The sequence below is a fragment of the Prionailurus viverrinus genome, chromosome B2 (genome assembly GCF_022837055.1).
Source record: "Prionailurus viverrinus isolate Anna chromosome B2, UM_Priviv_1.0, whole genome shotgun sequence".
Classification (NCBI taxonomy): Eukaryota; Metazoa; Chordata; class Mammalia; order Carnivora; family Felidae; genus Prionailurus; species Prionailurus viverrinus.
The window spans coordinates 1,804,921-1,825,917 of record NC_062565.1 but is presented as its reverse complement, the minus strand read 5'-3'; the positions used below and the strand labels follow the sequence as shown (position 1 = coordinate 1,825,917).

The window sequence follows — 20,997 nt, the reverse complement described above, 5'->3', positions numbered from 1 at the left end:
TCACAAAATTCTTATTGTGGCTTCACATGTTGATACTTTGGATATTGTGGAGTAGGATTCCCAATGTGATTCTGAACAGATACATTTTCTCTGTCTACACTTGGGTTCCCATCCTCATTGGCTGCCTCTGACCCTATCTTCCTATCCCCAACCAACACACCAGTTCTGAAAACATGAGTGAAATTTGTTATAAATATCTGGCATGACTCCTCTAACGTGGAGGAAGCTTAGCTGGTATAAGCTGTCGTGCAACTTGGCTCTGAATTGGGAGAGAGGCATACAGGTGCTGTCTCAGCACTTTGTTAGGCCCAAGATAACTAAGAGGTGAGAAACAAGCTGTTCAACATCACAGGATTTCTATCAAAATTCATCATCATTTTGATCTGACTTGATCAATTCATTTATTTACCAGAACGTGAAAGGTTTATCCCATAAAAGGAGCAAAATTAATGTGAACAAATATAATACGGACCAAAGAATGGAGTTACATGGATGGAGCAATCTCACAAATCTAATTACAAGCTGCTTAAGGCATTCTTACAAGTACTATGCTGGTGAAGAAATATGGATTCTCCCACCCCAAATCTGACAACCCTATGTATTTGGTAATAAATACATTAGACTGACCCAGAATCTAGAACCTCAGAGAATTAGACACAAACACAAATAGCCTTAGAAAGTCCTCAGAAATCTAGACCACATCAGATTTTCAGAGTTATGGAGGTCACCTCACTGGTGTATTAAATAAACGTTTATAGCACCTACACACATGGCACAGTGGGGAGTATAATATGGCACAGATCTGACCAACTGGTGAAACATTCGTTATAGGCAAAATGGTCAGAGCAGCAGCCCCCACATCAGAGCCATCTCACCAGGAGACGTCATCAAGTGCTGGCTGGAGGTGGTCAGCCAGTCTGGAGGCCCATTTCAGTCCAGTAGGTGAGAACAATCATTTCATGTCCTACCTCTGCCAGACAACTCTCCCAGAGCCTCCTATCAAGCTGTTTCCCAGCCACCTTCTAGAACGTAGAAGACAATGCATCCCTCCAGACTCGGCCTTCTAACACAGGATGGCATGTAGCGGTCAGTAAAGCCTCAGCCCAGTTCTGTGAGGAATGAACAACTCTGGCACGTACGACGTGGCTCACTGTGATAGAACTTTCTTTCCAACATGGCTCCTCCGGTGTTGAACAAGGTATGAAGTTCGGGTGAAGCCTTTCCCACATGTGTCACACTGATAGGGTTTCTCACCAGTGTGGATTTTCTGATGTTCGATAAGGCTTCTACTCCGAGTGAAACTCCTGTCACACTCGTTACATGTGAAAGACGCGGGAGCCTCAACGTTTTCCCACCGGCTTTCCACCCTCCCCTGACTCTCCCAGGTCTCTGCACATTCACGATCCTGCACATTTTTATCGCCGTGGATCCTCTGGTGTCTGAGGAGATGTGAATTCCGCCTAAAAGCTTTGCCACACATGTTGCACTGATACGGCTTCTCCCCCGTGTGGATTTTGTGATGTTCAAGGAGGCTGCAACTCTGGCTGAAGGTTTTCCCACACTCCTCACACTCGTAGGGCTTCTCCCCAGTATGGGTTCTCTGGTGTTTGATGAGGTTTGAGCTGTGACTGAACACCTTGCCACATTCCTCACACTCATAGGGTTTCTCCCCAGTGTGGACTCTCTGATGGATGACGAGGGCAGAGCTCCCGATGAAGGTCTTGCCACAGTCTTCACATTCATAGGGTTTCTCCCCGGTGTGGATTCTCCTGTGTTTAGTCAGGCCTGAACTCTGAGCAAAACTCTTTCCACATTCATGACAGTAGTGCCTCCTAATTCCTGTGGCAGTTTTCTGCTTTCTCGGGAACCTGCCCTCCTGTTCGCCAGCTTCAGTGCCTTCAGGAATCTGGGCAGTGTCTTCACGCAGGGGGCGTGGTATTCCCCCAGCCTCTTGTACTGGCCGGACCTCGTCCACAGGCAGGGCCCGGATCTCGGCCTCTGTTTCACCACCTGAAATAACAAGTGGCCACACGTGGTCAGTGATGCCCTGCCACGCAGGAAGGCTGTGACTACAGTTGCACATACGCGGGGATGAGGGTTTCCGTACAAGAACGAGGATGGGGACGAAGGGGAGAACGGGTGCTGGGGAGGAAGGAGACTGAGAACGGGCCTGGGGTCATTGGAAGCAGGGTGATGGGGGGTGGAGGAGGGTGGGAAGGACCGTGCTGGGGACACTCGCAGAGGCTCTAAGTCCTGAGGACGAAGGCAGGGCCCTGCACTGGGGCTGGACTCGAGGAGGGCTGGGCAGACGGCAGCGGTGAGCAGGCACGCGTGAGGACTTGGAAGTGTTCCGTGCGACACAAGGGGAGCAGGCACGTAGAAAGCGATCATCAGTCAGGGACGGTCCTCGTGGCTCTTATCCCAGACGAAGACAGGGGCCCCGACACGACGGGCTTCGGTGCTGACAGATCTGAGCCAGAGCTCCCGCTGCACCATGGTCGAGCTGCACGACTCAGACGGGTCAGGCTGTCCCGTGTGTCCTGCACCCCGATCTCTAGCTCGCTTCTCGCTCTCGCCCTACAGTCCCACGGCCCATTTCCTGAGGACACCCCAGCTCTCGTCCTGTGTCGGAACTAGCAACAGGGAGGGGACCAACGGTGACAGCCCTACTATGAGCCAGGCCTGTGCTCGGGGCTCTACCTGCCGTGTCCCACTTAACCCGGCCAGGAAGGGAGCCGGGCCGGGAGGGTTAAAGATCGGGTCACGCACGTGGTTAGTAGCTGGGTTCAGAAACGGTGGCTCTGAACGCAGACAGAATTCAGACGGCGTCTTATAGCCCAGTAGGTTCTAACCGACAAAGGAAGCCACGAAGGCCTACGACCAACCAGGCCCCGTCAGTCTTACCCGGGGAGGTCAGGCCGCCGGGGTTCTCCCGCCCTTCATCTCCGTGGAAGCTCCCCCGAGAGGAATCCAGCTGCGCCCAGCCAGAGGAGAAAGCCAGGGCCACGTCTTCCGTTTTCAGCAAGCCCTGAAACGGCACACGGGCCTCCTAGTTCCTCTTACCCAGAGTCCCTCCCGGAGCCGGGGGCTGCGCAGAGGGGCTCAGGCGGTGAGGGGACAGTCCCCGAGGGCTCCGCAGACCAAGCCAGCGCGGCACCTAACGCTACTTCTCCTGGTCTTAAGTGACGGCTTCATCAACAAAACCACTGCGGAAGTAGAGTGACAGCACGTGAGGACAGGTGTCTCCACACAAGTGCTCCAGACACCGCTGTCTTCACACAAATACGCCAGTCGCCCGTGTCTCCACACAAATACTCCGGACGCCCGCGTCTCCACACAGGTAAGCCGGACACCCTGGTCGCCACGCAAATAATCCGGACACCAGGGTAGAAGGTAAAGAGATTTGGAAAACGAAGGCCACGCCACTGCAAGGACCGGAACTGACCCCCGCTAGTGATGGTGGCTCATTTGTATTAACAGTTACTCAGATACAGGGAAACGTGGGTCTGAAGTGAGGAAAGTCAGGGAAGCCAGTGGACACCACAGAGCCTCCAGGGCGTGAAGGACCGGGTAAGAAGTTCAATCCAGTTGAAGTACAGACTGTTGCGGTCGTGTGACTAGTTGAGACACGTGGGCATGCCGTATCCGTCCCGGCAAGCTTAGGGACCACGTGCTTACCCCCCGGTAACAGGGCAGGAAAGCAAAAGAAAACCTTCGGAACAAAAGCGCCGTCGCAACAAAAGCTTCAGTTTGCTTTTGCAGAATCACCCTTACTGATGAAGAAGACCCCACTGAAGAAGGGGCTGGCCAAGGACACGGAGTAGGGGTCTGGGAAACGGCACCCAAGCTAGTCATGAAATAGGACGAGGCTCCCAACTAGGCACCAGGAAGTCAGACAGCGGGACACTAGCATACACGAGAAAGTTGACATCCCATCTGGCGTTTGGCTGGAGGATGTAGACGGGGAGGGGGCGACCCTCCCAGGATGCACCCCGGTAGCGAAGGGCAGGGAGGGGCTCCGGCTCACCTGGGGCTCTGGGGGCAGCCTGGCCGCCACCACTGCGTCTCCTCTGCAGCGCCCTCCCGGGGCAAGCCCAGGACCCTGGAGAACTAGGAAGGAAAGAAGCTCTGGATGAGACGTCCCCGGCACTCAGCCTCCCTGGCCTGCGGAATCCAAGCTCAAACACTGGGCCTGGAACTTCGTACAGCGTGTGTCTCCCCAAAGGCCCGATCCCTACCCGCTCCAGTCCCGGGGCCTAGAGACCTGTGCTGTGCTCTGCCGACACACAAAATCTATGCAACAACGGCGGGATCCTTGGAAGGGATGGTGAGTTTAAACCACATAAAACAAGCTTTTCCTCTGAAGATACTCTGGGTTTTGCTTGCGAAGGGGAGAAAAGTAAGATTTCGGTTAAAATGCCTTTAGTGGTCAGTAAGGGCTTTCTGCTTTGGTTTGGAAGAACTAGAGTCAAAATAAAGCTGGAACCAGAAGGCAGAAATGGGCATCTGCTTGTACAGAACTTGCTCAGCGTCCAGAAGAACCCGAGGTCTCCCTGGAGGAGGCAAACTTTACATGGAGCACAAAACAGCTGGTTTAGCTAGAGCCCGTGTTGGAAGTCAGGACTGCGTGTTGGCCGGCGTCTCAGTGCTGTGTGTCTTGGGACACGTTCAGGGCACGTGAGAAGACACTGCAGGACATACAGCCAGTCCTGTGGAGTAAATCCCGCTATTTTCATAAGAGACCCAGGGTTGAGACATTTATACTCTAATCTGCGGTAGTGCTGTAGTCTGTGGGATATTCCGACGGGCTTTACAGAGTCTGTTCGTTTTCTTCTTGGCACTTACCACTACTGGAAGCTGTACTGTTGTATGTGCTGTCTTCCCCACTCGAATGTAAACCCCAGTGCCACCAGGAAGGACTCTGTCTCACCAGCGGCCGGTCCTCAGCACCAACCACACTGGCTACCACGTAGGAGGCATAATTACGTGTTAAATGAATGGGGAACCGATTCTTTCCAAACCACCGTTTCAAATTTCCCTTTCAGTCTCAAAGTAGAGTCCGTCAGTGATGGCCAAATAACGTCTCGGTCAGCGCCCCTATCAGATGATCGTCAGTGAAGCTGGACGAAGTCTGCAGGTTCACGCGCCCAGAAGAGAACACTCACCTGTGCCTGGTAAGGCCCGTGATCCCAGAGATTCATGCTTGAGCAGAGCCCTCACCGGCTGGAACTGGGCACTCCGTGATTCGCGGGAAGGTGTCAGTGCTGCCATCTCGCAACAGACAAGCTCTTGGCCCTGGTCACCACCTGGGACCTAGAGGTTATTCATTCCTTTTCATTATTTGTCAGACATTTCTGGAGCACTTCCCATGTGCCTCACAGTTTCCAGGGGCACGAAAAATATTAACTCAGGTAACACAGACAGCAACCTTGAGGTGGGTACCGTTACCATGATCGTTTCACCGATGAGGAAGCGAAGGCACACAGAGTGTAAGTTTTCCCAAGGTCACCCAGCTAATAAGTGGCGGTGCTAGGACGGGCGCTCAGGCAGAGGGACCCCAGAGCCCGTGCTCTTTGCCATTACCAGGTGCTCCCGCGTTGTATACGTTGTGCTTTTACAAAGACTTTTGGGAACCGGTGCTGGCTCTCAAAATACTCCTATCTTATCTGACAGGTGAGGGTAATAATTTCTCGTTTACAGGGTTTGTTATTGGTTTTGAGAACCAAGAAAGATCACAGAATGTGAAATCACCTAACGCAGGACACACGGTCTATCCCCACTAAAAGGTGGCTTCCGTGCATTTATGGGCAAATTGCACTTGTCAAGTTACTTTCTCACGTGCAGCTCAGAACTCCCCACATCTTCTGTAATGACTGAGGAGACTGAAGCTAAGAGACTGGAAACGCCTTCACTGTGAAGGGCTCGCGGGCAGTGGGCCCCAGTGCAGACCCGGATCTCCTGGTCAGTGGTTAGGAGGCTCTGGCTGCAGTCCCCTGAAGGGACATTAACTGGTGCACAGAGGACACCACCTTAGAACAGACTGGCAAAGCAAGAAGAGGTGGGGAGATCAACCTGTTTTCCACCAGGGGTGTCCTCTAGCCTGGGGTCCTTGGACTCCTCCCATGTGGTCCATGAACTTGGAATAGGAAAGGAGTAGTTTTATTGTTACCAGCCTCTAAGGGAACGTGGCCTTTCCTTCTATTAGAAATTGAAGCAGCGATCACGTGGCATAAGCCGCGGCACTTCACCACCAATAGAAATTGCAGATGTTTTGGGGCGCCTGGGTGGCTCAGTTCGAGCCCCGCATCGGGCTCTGTTCTGACACCTTAGAGCCTGGATGGAGGCTGCCTTGGATTCTGTGTCTCCCTCTGTCTCTCTGCCCCTTCCCCGCTCATGCTCTGTCTCTCTCAAAAATAAACACTTAAAATTTTTTAAAAAGAAAAATTGCAGATGTTTTCACACCATATTACGGCACAACGAACAGTGTCAAAGTCACTCATGCTTCTAACGACTTTGAAACTGCACCGGGGCTATTGGGCCTGTGCCCAGGTCTTACCGATTAGTGCAACATTTAAAAAAAACGCACACATAACGTTGTCACTAATTTGTTTAATGCTTTGCTGGCTGTATTTCAACATAATCGAGTTCTTCTGTGATCCTTCATGTATCTAAAACTTCTGTTACGAGGAGGGGCCCAGGGACTCCACCCGAGTGGCAGAGAGAGAGAGAGAGAGAGAAGTTCCGATGTTGACGGCACGCCCCGCCCTCGGCCCGAGACTTGGGTTAGAAACCGGGCTCGGGACCTCTACCTGCGGTGTCGGCGCCTCCAGCTGTCTCTGCAGGTGCTCCAGGAGCACCACCACCTCGTCCCCGCTCTCCGGGTGCTGTCCCCGCACCCAGGCCTGGAGCTCGGCGGGCAGGATGGTCAGGAACTGCTCCAGCACCAGCAGCTCCAGGATCTGCTCCTTGGTGTGTATATCCGGGCTCAGCCACTGGCGGCACAGCTCGCGGAGCCGGCGCAGCGCCTCGCGGGGCCCCTCGGCCTCAGGGTAGCGGAAGCCCCGGAAGCGCCGGCGCGAGCGCTCGGGGCCGGGGGCCGGGCTGCCGGGCGCGGCCGTGGGGACGTCCTCCTCCTCCTCCTCCTCCTCCACCTTCACGGTCAGGATGCCCGTCAGCAGCCCCGGCCGCTCCTCTGCAGTGCCGGCATCCAAGGTCGCGCTCGCCTTCGACTCCCCGGCCATCCCGGCCCTGGCGCTGGCGGACGGCTGCGCTTCTCGGGGCGGTTCCTCTGGTGCGTAAGTCGCTCCCTCGGCCCCCCGCGGCCAGTCTCCACACCGCCGGCCGGAATCCGCGGGCGCCCTCGGCGCGGGAGGGCAGGAGCGCGGGGCCGGAAGCCGGGCCGAGCCACTTCCTGGGCCCTCTAGGACGCGTCTCTTGGTGGCGGCCCGTTAACCCTTCGGCTCTCGGGCCGCCGCCGGCGAGACCGCGAGAGAGGACGGGGGGCTGTGGCTTATGCTTGGCCGAAGCCGACGTCTCACGTTGCAGCGAACGCGGGCCCGCTGGGCCCTCAGAGTTCTGGCCTGAGGCCTTCCCCCGCGGCCGCGGACGTCACTGGGCCAGGCTGGGAGAGCAGCGGCTGCACCTGCGCCTGACCAGCTCCGCCTCTCCTGCGAGGCCCGCCGGCGGGAAGGCCCTCCCCGCCTCTGACTTCGTCCTCACTTCCATGCATCCTTAACACCTTGTCCGCGTGAACCGCCACCAGCGGCATTGGGATCCTTCCTGCAAAAGCAACCCGAGATCCCCAACGGCCCCCACCAGTTACCACTTTCCATTTTCTGTGGCCTCCCCTCGGGCAGCCAGGCTTGTGCTGCTCCCTGCTTCCAGCCACTCCCGTGTCTTTGGCCAGGGGACCCCGTTCACTCCTGGTCGCTCTCTTCTTGTTCCTTCCAGTTCCCATTCACACTCTAGCACAGTGAAAGCTACACACTCTCAAGCCACATTACCTGGGCTCCTAATCCTGGCTTTATTTACCATTTACTAGCTGAGTGACCGCAGTTAACTATATAACCTCTCTGTGCCTGACTTTCTGAATCTATAACTGAGGATAGTAATAGTAGATAGGGATGTGAGCAGTGGGTGAGGTTTTTTATGTAAAGCTCTTAGAATAATGGCTAACCTGTAATAAGCTAGGCCGCCCTAAAACGGTAGGATGCCCTGAATTCCTTTGAGCCAAAGGAGGCTAGATTTTAAGCCAGAAGTGACAGCAGTTATTTTGCTGGACTGAGATGTCAGTGAGTCTGCTTTCTACTCAGAATGTAAGTTTGGTAGATGTTTTTTAAGTGAAAAAATATCATGGTAGTACCTTCCTGAGTTTTAATCCCTCAGTCTATCTCTTCTATTAATCTCCTGGCCTGGGCATGATTACCCGGTGGGCACACTCAGCTACCTCCACCCCTGCCCAGTCCTAGGGTCTGGCAGCTGCTCACCCCGGGGCCCCTGGTACTCAAGGGCAGCAGGTGCAACCGCTTCTCCAGTCTTACATTGGTTCCTGTGTAGACTGGGGTGCGCATTTGAAATAGGCATAAAATGCCTTATGCCTTTTGCTGTCAGCTCTTAAAAAAGCCGTGTACCAGTGGACCCCTGCAGTTCAAACCCATGTTGTTCAAGGGTCAGCTGTTCTTCACTTAGTCCCATTGCTCCTGCCTTTAACAGGGTAAGAAACATAGGTTGTAGTCATAATACAAGTGTTTGTTTCCTCTTCCCAACATACATTTCAGTAATCTGGAGCATATCCATGAGATAACTCCTGTAAAAACACTGTAAAATGTAAATCAGAGCACTGTGTGGAAGTGCAAATATGAGCAGCTGGAGGGGACTGTCAGGTCATGTAAGTGTCATTAGTGAATGACTGCTTTTGTTGCTTGGTGAGTAAAGGTGACCCGCATATTTGTAAAGGCCATAAGCAAGTGTAATTTGGAGGGATGTTTAATTCCAGCTTGTTCTCAGAGTTCTATATAACTTGTGTGTTAGGAATTTCTTAGTAATAAGTATAGATTGTGACAAACTAATGTTATATGCTTACTGCTGAGATACCGTAAGAATTATATTCCACCCCTGTGATCTGCCAAACAGAATTACCCTAAATCTAATCATGAGGACATTATCAGATAAATTCAAACTGTCGGACATTTTACAACACAATCACCCTGGACTCAGCAAAACTGTGTCAAGTAATATTTAAAAAGTGGATGTAGAAGTGTAGGTAGAGAAACTATTCTAGATTAAACAGACTAGTAAGTAATCACAATCAAATGCATTTAAGGAAACTTGACTGAATTTTAATCCCATTTTAAAGACATTATTGAGGGGTGCTTGGGTGGCTTGGTCGGTTAAGCGTCTCACTTCGGCTCAGGTTATGATTTCCCGGTTTGTGGGTTGAAGCCCCACAGTGGGGCTGGAGCCTGCTTTGGATTCTGTGTCTCAGACTCTGTGCCCTCCCCCATTTGTGCTCTGTTGGCTCTCTTTCTCTCAAAAATAAATAAACATCAAAAAAATTTAAAGACATTATTGGAACAATTGAGGAATTTTGAACATATCCTGCATATTAGATAACACTACCTAATATTTAATGATAATATTAAATTTATTTAGAATAATGATGGCATTGTGGTTGTGAAGGAGAATGTCCTTCTTAGACATTGATTAGTGGAGTATTTACGGGTGAAGCATCATAATGTCTAACTTTCAGTGAGTAAGAAACACAATCTTAACAATTAGTCAATCTAGGTAAAGGATATGCCGGTGTTTAACTTTTCTGTAGGTTTGAAAGGTTTTTTTTAATATTTGGGGGAAATTTATGTAAAACAATTTTGAGAAATTTTGAGAAAGATCTTTCAATACATTTCTGTGCTCTATCTGAATGGATATTTGCTCATCTATAAGTAAAATTAAGAAAATAAGAGACTCTCACCACGAAAAGTTATGGTAGGCATTTATTTTTATTCCTATTGTCATATTTTTTACACCACTGCTTTCTCTACTAAATCAGAGGTCAACAAACTACTGCCTACAGACCAAATTGTTCCCCTGCCTATTTTTGTATGGCCTTAGCAAGAAATTTTATATTTTTAAATTATAGGGGAAAAATCAGAAGAAGAATAAAAGTTTGTGATATGTGAAAATTAAAGAAATTCAAATTTCAGTGTCTATAAGGAGTTTTATTAGAACACATTCATGTTCACTTACATATTGTCTATAGCTGCTTTCACTCCACAATGGTAGAACTGTAATTTAGCAAAATATTATTCCTCAAAAAAATTTATTTTACTCTTAGGGTGCCTGGGTGGCTCAGTCAGTTAAGTGTCCAACTTCAGATCAGGTCATGATCGCACAGTTGGAGAGTTAGAGCCCCGTGTCAGGCTCTGTGCTGACAGCCTGGCGCCTCCTTTGGATTCTGTCTCTCTCTCTCTCTCAGTCCCTCCTCTGCTCATGCTCTGTCTCTGTCTCTCAAAAATAAGTAAGTGTTGGGGCGCCTGGGTGGCGCAGTCGGTTAAGCGTCTGACTTCAGCCAGGTCACGATCTCACGGTCAGTGAGTTCGAGCCCCGCGTCAGGCTCTGGGCGGATGGCTCAGAGCCTGGAGCCTGTTTCCAATTCTGTGTCTCCCTCTCTCTCTGCCCCTCCCCCGTTCATGCTCTGTCTCTCTCTCTGTCCCAAAAATAAATAAACGTTGAAAAAAAAAATTAAAAAAAAAAAGTAAGTGTTAAAAGTTTTGGGGGGGCGCCTGGGTAGCTCAGTCAAACATCCAACTTCGGCTCGGGTCATGATCACACAGTTCGTGGGTTCGAGTCCCGCATCACACTCTGTGCTGATAGCTTGCAGCCTGGAGCCTGCTTCAGATTCTGTGTCTCCCTCTCTCTGCCCCTCCCCCGCTCACACTCTGTCTCCCTCTCTCTCTCTCTCAAAAATAAACATTAAAAATATTTAAAAAATTTTATTCTTCCTGTTAGAAGACCTGTGTTACAAAAATGTATTTAATGATATATTTTAACAAAATTAACTTTTATTCAGTTTCTAATCAAATACTATAATACTTTATTTTCTTTCATTAAAAAACGTAAGTATTTACAATTTTATCAGTTTGGGAAGACAAACAGAATAAAAATGGAGAAAAGTGATCAAAAGACAAATTCAATGATAGAATAAATATAGCCTATTTAAATGCCTGCCTGGCCCTGTTGGCTGCTGCCGGAGTGAATTCTCAGCCTCAGAATTAGCATAGTTCAAAATCTCCTTCAGCTTCAAAACGTCCAAGGGAGAGATTTTGGTGACTTCAAAGAAGATCTGGTGAAAATACTTGAAATGTAGAGTCTCCAGCTTATTGCAAGGACACAAAATCAGCAGGATGTTCAACTGGTTGATCAAGGGGTGAAGATCAGAGGTCTTGTAGCCACTGTAATACTCCAGGGTAGGAGCCCAGTGTCTGAACTTTTTCACGTAGACGGCCAGGAGGAAGGAGTCAGCAGCTAGCTTGGAAGGGCTTTCCAGGATATAGTCCTATTCCTGCAGTCATCTCACAGATGAAGCGGCACGGGGTCAATGCCTTCATGCTGGCATGGAGATACCTAGTATATCTGCACAGGAAGTGATAGGCGATAGGAATACTGATAATCAAGTTTGAGAGTTTGCAGTTTGCCAACTTCCATGCATCTTGCTGATAAATATATAAAAATTAATTTTATCCTATTCGATTTAATTTCCCACCTCATTTAGAATCTTAGCATCAGGAAAGCACTTATACCTAAATTCTGATTTAGTTTTTCTGTCACTTTCCAAGTCTGTTAAATAACTGAGGTCAACTTAACTACAGACAACCAAGGTGATGGTAATGCCTATGTACCTTTTAAGCTAAGAGGGAAATGATCTTGCATGAAATGCTAGCCATTTCAGACAGTGAACACAGTGTATGCATAAACTGGTTCCCAACCACAAAATTCCTGAAGAAATTAACCAAATTAGGAGACATCTACAAGACTGGGTTGGATGCTTCCCTGCATTTCAGGGGTAGAAACGTCTGTGAATTTTAAGAATTAAAATCATGCCTCTGGTCTTCACTTGGCTCAGAGGCTGGGCTTAAACTTTTTGATTCCAAAAGTTCTGGTGCTTGCTTCCAGTAGGAACAAGTGGGGTTTTGAAGTCAATAAACGTGCTTCCGCCATGAAACTGGTGGACAGGTTCCTTTCTAAGGGATCAACAAAAGGAGCACGAGAAGTAAGGGGCTCCCACCAAGGGGTGATGATAAAGAGGACCGAGGGGAGCATGGAGACTTGAAGGGTATCAAGATGGTTAAAGGCGAATACCCAAGAGGAGTAGCAGACGTTTGAACAGTATAAGGGTCACTGGCGGCAAATTCCTCTATTTGTGTCCCCGAGGGCCAAGGGCAGCGCAGGCAAATCGGAACCACGAGAGGAGCGGCACACCTCCACCAAATGCCCCAGAGAAACCTTACGGCCTGACGCCTTCCGCCCTCGCGCCACGCCTTCGCCTACCAACCCACCGGAAGCGGAAGCCTTGCGGGCACCGTTGTGACGCGCCTGCGTGGGCACCGCTGCTGTGGCGCCTGCGTGGGCGGGAAGTGCCGGCCGTACGCAGTCTCCGTGGCCACTGCTCGGCGTTGGCCGTTTGGTTGGCGGTGGAGGCGTGGCTCATGGCCCCGGTGTCCCAGTCCCGCTATCCCGAGGACGCCGCCGGCTCTCGGAGGCGGCGACGCAGCTCTGTGGGGAGCCCGCCGTCCGCGCTGGCCAGACGCTTCCCTTGTGGAGGCCGCTCCCGCTCTCACTCCCGCGGCCGCGAGGGCCTCAGGCCTTCGTGGTGGGGGGGGGTGTCGGGCGTTGGCGACCCGAGTCCGCTGGGCCGATCTGAGTCTCGGGCACAGCCTTCGGGGCCCCGCAACTACGCGTTCTCGTCCTCTTCCGTCCACGCTGGCGGATACCGCTTCCATCACCACCACTATGCGGGCGACCTGCAGTGGGCCAAAGAGTATGAGAAGGAGAAGGAGGAGAGCTATCGCCAGAGGTGGCTGAAAGAGAGAGAGAGGATTGGGGAGCTGGGAGCTCCTGAGGCGTGGGGGCTCTCTCCAAAGTTTCCTGAGCCGGATTCTGATGAACATAGCCCAGTGGAGGATGAAGCGGTAAAGAGTCAGGAGACCAGCAGTTCAGATTCCAGCTCCGAAGAAAACGGGAATACCAGTCGTTCAAAAAGCAAGAAAAAAAGAAAGAAAAAGTCTAAAACGAAACATAGGAAACATTCTGATAATAGTGAGAGTAATTCAGACTCCGACATTAATTCTAGTTCTGATGATAAAAAGAGGGCCAAAAAAGCCAAGAAGAGGGAAAAGAAGAAGAAACACAGGGCAAAAAGAACCAAGAGAAAGAAGAATAAGAAGACAAAGAATCCAGTGACTCCAGCTTTAAAGATTCAGAAGGGGAGTTGCCAGAAGATACCTGGATTGAGCAAAGATTACAGATACCATGGATCTACTAGGCCCAGAAGCACCTGTAATACATATCTGTCAAGATGAGAAACCTTTGAACTATGGCCATGCTCTGCTCCCAGGTGAAGGTGCAGCAATGGCTGAGTATGTGAAAGCTGGAAAGCGAATCCCACGAAGAGGTGAAATTGGGCTGACAAGTGAAGAGATTGCTTCATTTGAATGCTCAGGTTATGTCATGAGTGGTAGCAGGCATCGTAGAATGGAAGCCGTACGACTGCGTAAAGAGAACCAGATCTACAGTGCTGATGAGAAGAGAGCTCTTGCATCCTCTAACCAAGAAGAAAGACGAAAGAGAGAGAATAAGATGCTAGCCAGTTTCCGAGAGATGGTGTACAGAAAGACAAGAGGGAAAGATGACAAGTAAGGACCTTGTGTTGTACAGTGGGACTTTAACAACAATTTTATGTAATCAAAACAATATGAAAAGACTTAACGGTGCTACTGTATCTATGATGTTAGAAAGTCCTTCAAGAAAAAGCTGCTGAGATCTGTATTTATTTTTAACTTAATATGTGCACATAGTTTAAAAAATATTCAAATGCTATAGTAGAAGTTAATAAAAGGTCTTTCACCCTAGTCGCTAATTCTTCTCCCCAAAGAAACCTTTTTGATGTCTTTTATGTCTGTTCATAAGTTCTGTGTCTATGCAAGCATATTTCAGGATAAAGGCTGGAGAGATTAACCTGAAGGTTATTTTCCCTGTTGCTCTGATTTCTCTCTCTCTTGAAGGGCCTTATGGAGCCCTTCATTTGCCCCAGGTAGACCAGAAGAACCCCAGAAAGAAGAGAGGATTCAATTGAATGTAGACTTCTGGTTGCAATTAACAGCTGGTGTTAAAAAGTAAAGATTTACTGGCTCATGAAATTGCAAAGTCCTCTAGGAGAATGGGTGTCGTGTGTGGCTTTATGCGACTCTGGCTTTCTTCTTCATCATGGGTCATTTTCCTCCTTAGGCTAGTTTCCCTTAAATAACAAAAAGGCTGCCAAAGGTCCTGGATTTGATTATATACTTCCTGGTCCACCTCTGAAGAAAGAACATTTCTGTCTTGGCATTCCAAATAAGAATCCTGAGATTCACCCTAATTGGATTAGCTTAAGTTACATGCCCACTCTCAAAAAAATGTACTGTTGCCATGGAAATAGGCCCACTCCTGGAGCTGTAGGTATAGTCAGTTTATAGGCTACATACATGGGGAAGAACTGGAAGGCAGATAGGCAACCAAAAAAATGCCAAATATAGTTGTGAATGATTTCTAAAAACCAATACATGTGCTGAAAGCCAAAATTTTGCTGAAGCTTGGTTTTGAATATTGGGGAATACCTGATTGCAGGGGACATAGGGTTTATCCATAAAATAGATATAAAGAAGAAAAGATGAAGGTCCATGGTGCTTGGGTCTTCCAAAGAGTGGATTAGCTGCCACCTTAGACTAAGAGGACAAGGAAAGAAATGAGCAGGTATAAAGAAGAATGCAGTTGGTGGAGCTCATGAAAAGGAGATCAGATCAGGAGGGACCTCATGGACAACAGAGTTGACATTGAGAACCTGGCTAGCACCAGTACTGGAGAAGACTTTAGAGTGAGCTCCACTCATGGTCTATCATAAACCTTTGTTTTTATCCAGTGACATCTGCCTGAATTTTAAGATTTCATTTCATCACTAGGCAAACTACCTCATTTGAAAAGGGGGCCCTGTGGCGCACCTGGGTGGTTCAGTTAGTTCAGTTAGCATCCGCTCCACCTCTTGATTTCAGCTCAGATCATGATCCCAGGACTTTGGCCCATGTCAGCCCCATGTCAGGCTTGGGATTCTCTCTCCCTCTCTTTCTGCCCCTCTCCCTGGCTCATGCACTATCTCTTAAGAAGAAGGGGAAGTAGAAGTGAGGAGAAGGAGAAGAAAAAAAGAGTAAACTCCCTTTTCAAGGCTCAAGACCCTACTAAGCCCCACAGAACTGAAGGTGAAGGGGTTCTAGAATCTCACAGGCAGTGTGATGTGGAAGGGCACTTTCATTCTAGCAGATGACATTGATGCCGGACCACACTACCTTGAGAATTTCCCCAAAGAGGGTTGGGCAACACTACTAAAAACCAGTGTTACATATGTATATTTCTATTTTTAGAAACAAACCATACAGCATTACATGCATGGACTTACACCTTGCATTTTTCACTTAATATATCTTGGACATGTTGTAATCAGTGCATATAAATCTACCTTATTCTTTTTAATTAATGACTCTATAATATATTGAATGAAAGGACCATATTTTATTGGATGTTTAAGATGTTTCCTATATTTTGCAATTACACAGTATCGTAGTGAAAATCTTTGTGGATATGGCCACCTAGAAGTAGAGTTCTTGGATCAAAAGGAAAATATTTATTAAGTGCTTTTCTTTTTTTAAATGTGTATAGTGTCTTCTTTTTTTAAGTAACTTATTTATTTTGAGAGAGAGCACTGGGGCAGGGCAGAGACAATCCCATGCAGGCTTTGTGCTGTCAGTGCAGAGCCTGATGCAAGGCTTGAACTCATGAACTTTTCAGATCATGACCTGAGCTGAAACCAAGAGTTAGATGCCTAACCGTCTGAGCCACGCAGGTGCCCCTAATAGGTGCTTTTTACATACTAGGGACTATGCCAGGTGCTGGCTGTAAACCAGAGAGCAAATTAAGTTTGATCTTTGCCATCACAGAATTTTACATTCTACTGGAGGAGACAGGCCTTTAAAAAACTAACAGACAATATGTATTAATTGCAGTATGCTGTGAAGAAAATAAAGGACTAGAGACAGTAATTGGGGGACATTTTTGAAGGAGTGGTCAGGAGGGGCACCTGGGTGACTCAGTCGGTTGGGCGTCAGACTTCAGCTCAGGTCATGTTCTCACAGTTCGTGGTTCCAGCCCCGCGTTGGGCTCTGTGCTGACAGCTCAGAGCCTGGAGCCTGCTTCCGATTCTGTCTCCCTCTCTCTGGCCCTCCCCCACTCACGCTCTGTCTCACTCTCTCTCTCAAAAATAAATAAACATTTTTAAAAAAAATTTTAAAAAGGGTGTTCAGGAAAAGTTTAAGAATGTCACGTGTAAGTTCTATGTGTTTTTACATTTTAATAGGATTGCAACATTGCTTTCCAAATAAAATTTACCAGTTCTCACACCTATATCATCAACAATATCGTACTTCTAAACCTTTTGATCTTTGCCAATCTGATGGGTGAAAAGTGGCATTTTATTTTTTTATGTTCATTTAAGAGCAAAGTTGAGCATCTTTTCATATATATATATATATATATATACATGTATATGTACATGTATATATATACATATATATATGAGTCCTATAATATTTTTGGTGTGTGTGTGTGAAGTACTCACATAGGCTTTGTCCATTTTCCTACTGGCTTGTTGGTCTTTTCTTATTAATCATAAGAATTCTTCAAATAATAAATTATCTCTCTCTCACATGTCTTGGAAATATTTCCCCTCTTGTCTGCCTTCTGAATAGCTTTTCTGGGAAACACTTGATCATATTGTTTTTAAGGCCCAAAGATTCCCTAATACTAGCCAATTAAATATCTTTGTCTTTTTCACTTGGCAGAAAGATGCAGTTGAGGAGCTGTGCCTTCTGAGAAGGCAAGGCAGAATTAGAGGGTTTTGCCAAAATGATAAAATACACACAATGCAACACACAGTGCAATGCTCACAGCAGAGTTCCCATGACGGTATTCCATGCCGTCAGTAGGATTGACTTGCTGGTTAATGTTGTTATTAGGGTCCTGCCAATATATCTGCCTTAAAACAAGACTGTGAGATTTATAATTTGATTACAGATCATGTTGTCTCAGGGGAGCTAATAAAAGGCAGTAGAACTTTTTTTCCTTTTTAAGTAGTGTTGCCCAGAGTACATGGTTATGGGTTGTGGAATAGAAGAAAAACAGAACAACAAAAAATTTGTGTCATATTTAGGCTTCAAAAACCATCAGAATCATTGTTTACTAAACTCTACTCAAGGAGCGAGTTGAACAGATCAAATAGCTTGAATTAACCACCAGAATTACACTGAGGGTCTTTTTTTATTATTATTATTACTTTATTTATTTATTACTTTATTTATTTAAGAGAGAGTAAGGGGAGAGGGGCAGAGGGAGAGAGAGGGAGAATCTTTTTTTTTTTATTTTTTTTTAACGTTTATTTATTTTTTTGAGACAGAGAGAGAGCATGAACAGGGGAGGGGCAGTGAGACAGGGAGACACAGAATCTGAAGCAGGCTCTAGGCTCTGAGCTGTCAGCACAGAGCCCGACGCGGGGCTCAAACCCACGGACCATGAGATCATGACCTGAGCCATGACCTGAGCCGAAGTCGGACACTTAACCGACTGAGCCACCCAGGCACCCCGGAGAGGGCGAATCTTAAGCGGGCTCCAGATCCACCTGAAGTCCGACTTGGGGATCAATCCCATGACCCTGGGATCATGACCTGAGCTGAAATCAAGAGTCAGATGCTCACCCGACTGACCCACCCAGGCACCCCTACACTTAGTTTTATTCAGTACTGAGAAACAGCCCAAGAAAGCAAATTAGATTGGCTACTGCTGTTTAATTACAATCCATAAATTTTGTGAGACATCGTTAATTTTACCATGAGCCATTATTTTATGACTTTGGGGGATTATGTAAAATAGTGTTTCACGAGATATAAAAACTCCTCAACTGGAATAAGGGGTTCTAATGAGGATTTCGCAGTAGATTTTCTCCCTTTCTTCACCTTCTCCTTCTTCTTTAGCACAAGAGGAGATGTTTTCTACCTATAGCTATAAGCAACTTAGGGAGTAAGAAATTATTAATTTGGCAAATAGCTGTCTTTTTATTCTTAACAAATTCAGGGGCATTTTTATGAGAATCCTTGTAAGATTTCACAGTCTTGAGGGAGGGTTTTTTTTTTTTTTTGAGATGTATATGGTTTTGGCATATAAAGGTAGTATCCATCTATTCCTATTTTATTAGGAGTTTCCCCTTTTAATCAGAAATGCTAGCAGCACTCTCAACAATAGCCAAATTATGGAAAGAGCCTAAATGTCCATCAACTGATGAATGGATAAAGAAATTGTGGTTTATATACACAATGGAATATTACGTGGCAATGAGAAAAAATGAAATATGGCCTTTTGTAGCAACGTGGATGGAACTGGAGAGTGTGATGCTAAGTGAAATAAGCCATACAGAGAAAGACAGATACCATATGGTTTCACTCTTATGTGGATCCTGAGAAACTGAACAGGAACCCATGGGGGAGGGGAAGGAAAAAAAAAAAAAAAGAGGTTACAATGGGAGAGAGCCAAAGCATAAGAGACTGTTAAAAACTGAGAACAAACTGAGGGTTGATGGGGGGTGGGAGGGAGGAGAGGGTGGGTGATGGGTATTGAGGAGGGCACCTTTTGGGATGAGCACTGGGTGTTGTATGGAAACCAATTTGTCAATAAATTTCATAAAAAAAAAAAAAAGAAATGCATGTCAAATTTTATTAAATGACTTATTAGCATTTAGGGATCATAGGATTTTTCTTTATTTGCCTATTAATAAGATGGTTTAAAGTTATAGATCTCCAGGCGCCTGGGTGGCTCAGTCTGTTAAGTGTCCAACTTTGGCACAGGTCACAATCTCGAGGTTCATGGCTTCAAACCCTGTGTCAGGCTCTTAGTTATCAGTGCGGAGCCAGCTTTGATTCCTCTGTCTCCCTCTCTCTCTCTGCCTCTCCCCGACTCTCTCTCTTGAGCATGCGCGCTCTCTCTCTGTCTCTCAAAGATAAATACACATTGAAAAGAATTATAGATTTCCTAATATTAAACTATGAATTAAATTTATTGGACTCATTTGTAGGTTTTTGGTTGTTTGTACCACTCACTGGTCACATAATTTTCTATTTAAAATTCAGAATAATGATGGGGCACCTCGGTGGCTCAGTTGGTTAAACATCTGACTCTTAATTTTAGCAAGCCCTGTGTCAGGCTCTTCGTTGGCAGCACAGAACCTGCTTGGGATTCTCCTTCTCTCCCTCTCTCTCCCTGCTTGCACTCTCCCTCTCCCAAAATAAATAAATAAACTTAAAAAATTTCAGAATAGTAATATCTTGCCGTACGGGTGGAAGCAGAGAGAAATGCAGAAAGCATCATTACAAAAAGATAACTGCTAATCTTATGCTATAGCATGGTAGCATGACTTGTAATGCAATTGTGCCTCTAGTGATCATATAGAAAAGGAAACTTTTATTTTGAATATCTTAAGAATGGACCTGATGAAAACATACAGACCACCATTTTGTTTACAAAAATAAGGATAATTCTGGGGGTGCCTGGGTGGCTCAATTGGTTGGGCGTCCGACTTCAGCTCAGGTCACGATCTCACGGTCCGTGAGTTCGAGCCCTGCGTCGGGCTCTGTGCTGACAGCTCACAGCCTGGAGCCTGTTTCAGATTCTCTGTCTCCCCCTCTCTCTGCCCCTCCCCTGCTCATGCTCTGTCTCTGTCTCAAAAACAAATAGTAACATTAAAAAAATAAAACAAAACAAAACAAAACTAAGGATAATTCTGGAAAATGAAAATCTCAAGTATGAAAATTGATTTTTGTTATTAGCAACATGTAGCCTATCCTGGTAAAAATAGCATTTTTATTTATTCTCATCTACATCTACCCCTTCCAAAAGATACAGACTACTTAAATTAAAAATGTGCACCTTGAATTTTGTAAAAATACTTTGTTAACCTGCATTACTGGTTTTGGTTTTCATGGGATATTCAATACAATGCCAATAATCTGAGCCTTGATACTATGAGTGACATTTAAGAAGCCAGTCGTCGTAGTGAGTTTGAAAGGGGCAGTAAATGAATTAAGATCTTTACTTCCTTTTTTAAAACTTTTATTTATTTGTTTGTTTGTTTGTTTATTGAGAGAATATGAGAGGGGGAGGGGCAGAGAGACAGAGGGAGAGAGAGAATCACAAGTAGGCTCCATGCTGCCAGCACAGAGCGTGACATGGGACTTGATCCCACAAACCGTGAGATCATGATCTGAGCTGAAATCAAGAGCTGGGCTCTCAAGTGACTGAGCCACCCAGGCACTCCTATTTACTTCCTTTTTAAATTAAATTTTATAGTTATCCCTTATATAATTGGTGTAAAATATATAAGCCCTTCTTTAGAAAGAGAGAAAATCAGACATGAGTTTTCTGTTCAAGAAAAAATGTTAAGTTCTAATTAGTAAAATATTTGCATTCATTGGATTTGTTTGCCTTAGGAAGTTTTAAAGTGAACATGTTTCATTGCTACTTTAAAAGATACTTCCAAGCTTCTGGCACCCAAGGAGGAAAGGGTAACTCTCCTTGTCACAATGAAAGGTGTTTTTTTTTTTTTAATTTTGTTCTGATCATTTCAATGCTGAAGACACTGAATAAATTACCTGC

At 46.7% G+C, this 20,997-nt stretch overlaps 2 protein-coding genes and 1 long non-coding RNA gene across 4 annotated transcripts; 2 read left to right on the top strand and 1 right to left on the bottom strand.

Moving 5' to 3' along the window:
* Window positions 1–354: 354 nt before the first annotated feature.
* Window positions 355–7,553, bottom strand: ZKSCAN4 (zinc finger with KRAB and SCAN domains 4). Of its 2 annotated transcripts, XM_047858520.1 has the most exons (5): window positions 6,810–7,553; window positions 5,166–5,313; window positions 4,028–4,110; window positions 2,905–3,028; window positions 355–2,010 (listed from the first exon to the last, which is right to left on the bottom strand). In XM_047858520.1, exons 1-5 carry the CDS (start codon window positions 7,239–7,241, stop codon window positions 1,148–1,150), a joined length of 1,650 nt encoding a protein of 549 aa, XP_047714476.1. In that variant the 5' UTR covers window positions 7,242–7,553; the 3' UTR covers window positions 355–1,147. The 2 variants fall into 2 exon arrangements, with proteins under 2 accessions (XP_047714476.1, XP_047714477.1); XM_047858521.1 differs by lacking the exons at window positions 2,905–3,028; window positions 4,028–4,110 and having other exon boundaries at window positions 6,810–7,551.
* LOC125165512 (uncharacterized) lies at window positions 1,116–5,566 on the top strand. Its single transcript, XR_007152143.1, has 3 exons — window positions 1,116–1,198; window positions 5,046–5,174; window positions 5,349–5,566. It is a non-coding gene; the product is annotated as an uncharacterized LOC125165512 (long non-coding RNA).
* Window positions 7,554–12,523: 4,970 nt separating the features above from the next.
* Window positions 12,524–14,113, top strand: NKAPL (NFKB activating protein like). The gene is given in 3 exon segments (XM_047858543.1): window positions 12,524–13,440; window positions 13,443–13,508; window positions 13,511–14,113. Coding segments are annotated over 3 exon segments (1,206 nt in total). The 5' UTR covers window positions 12,524–12,704; the 3' UTR covers window positions 13,915–14,113.
* Window positions 14,114–20,997: the final 6,884 nt, after the last annotated feature.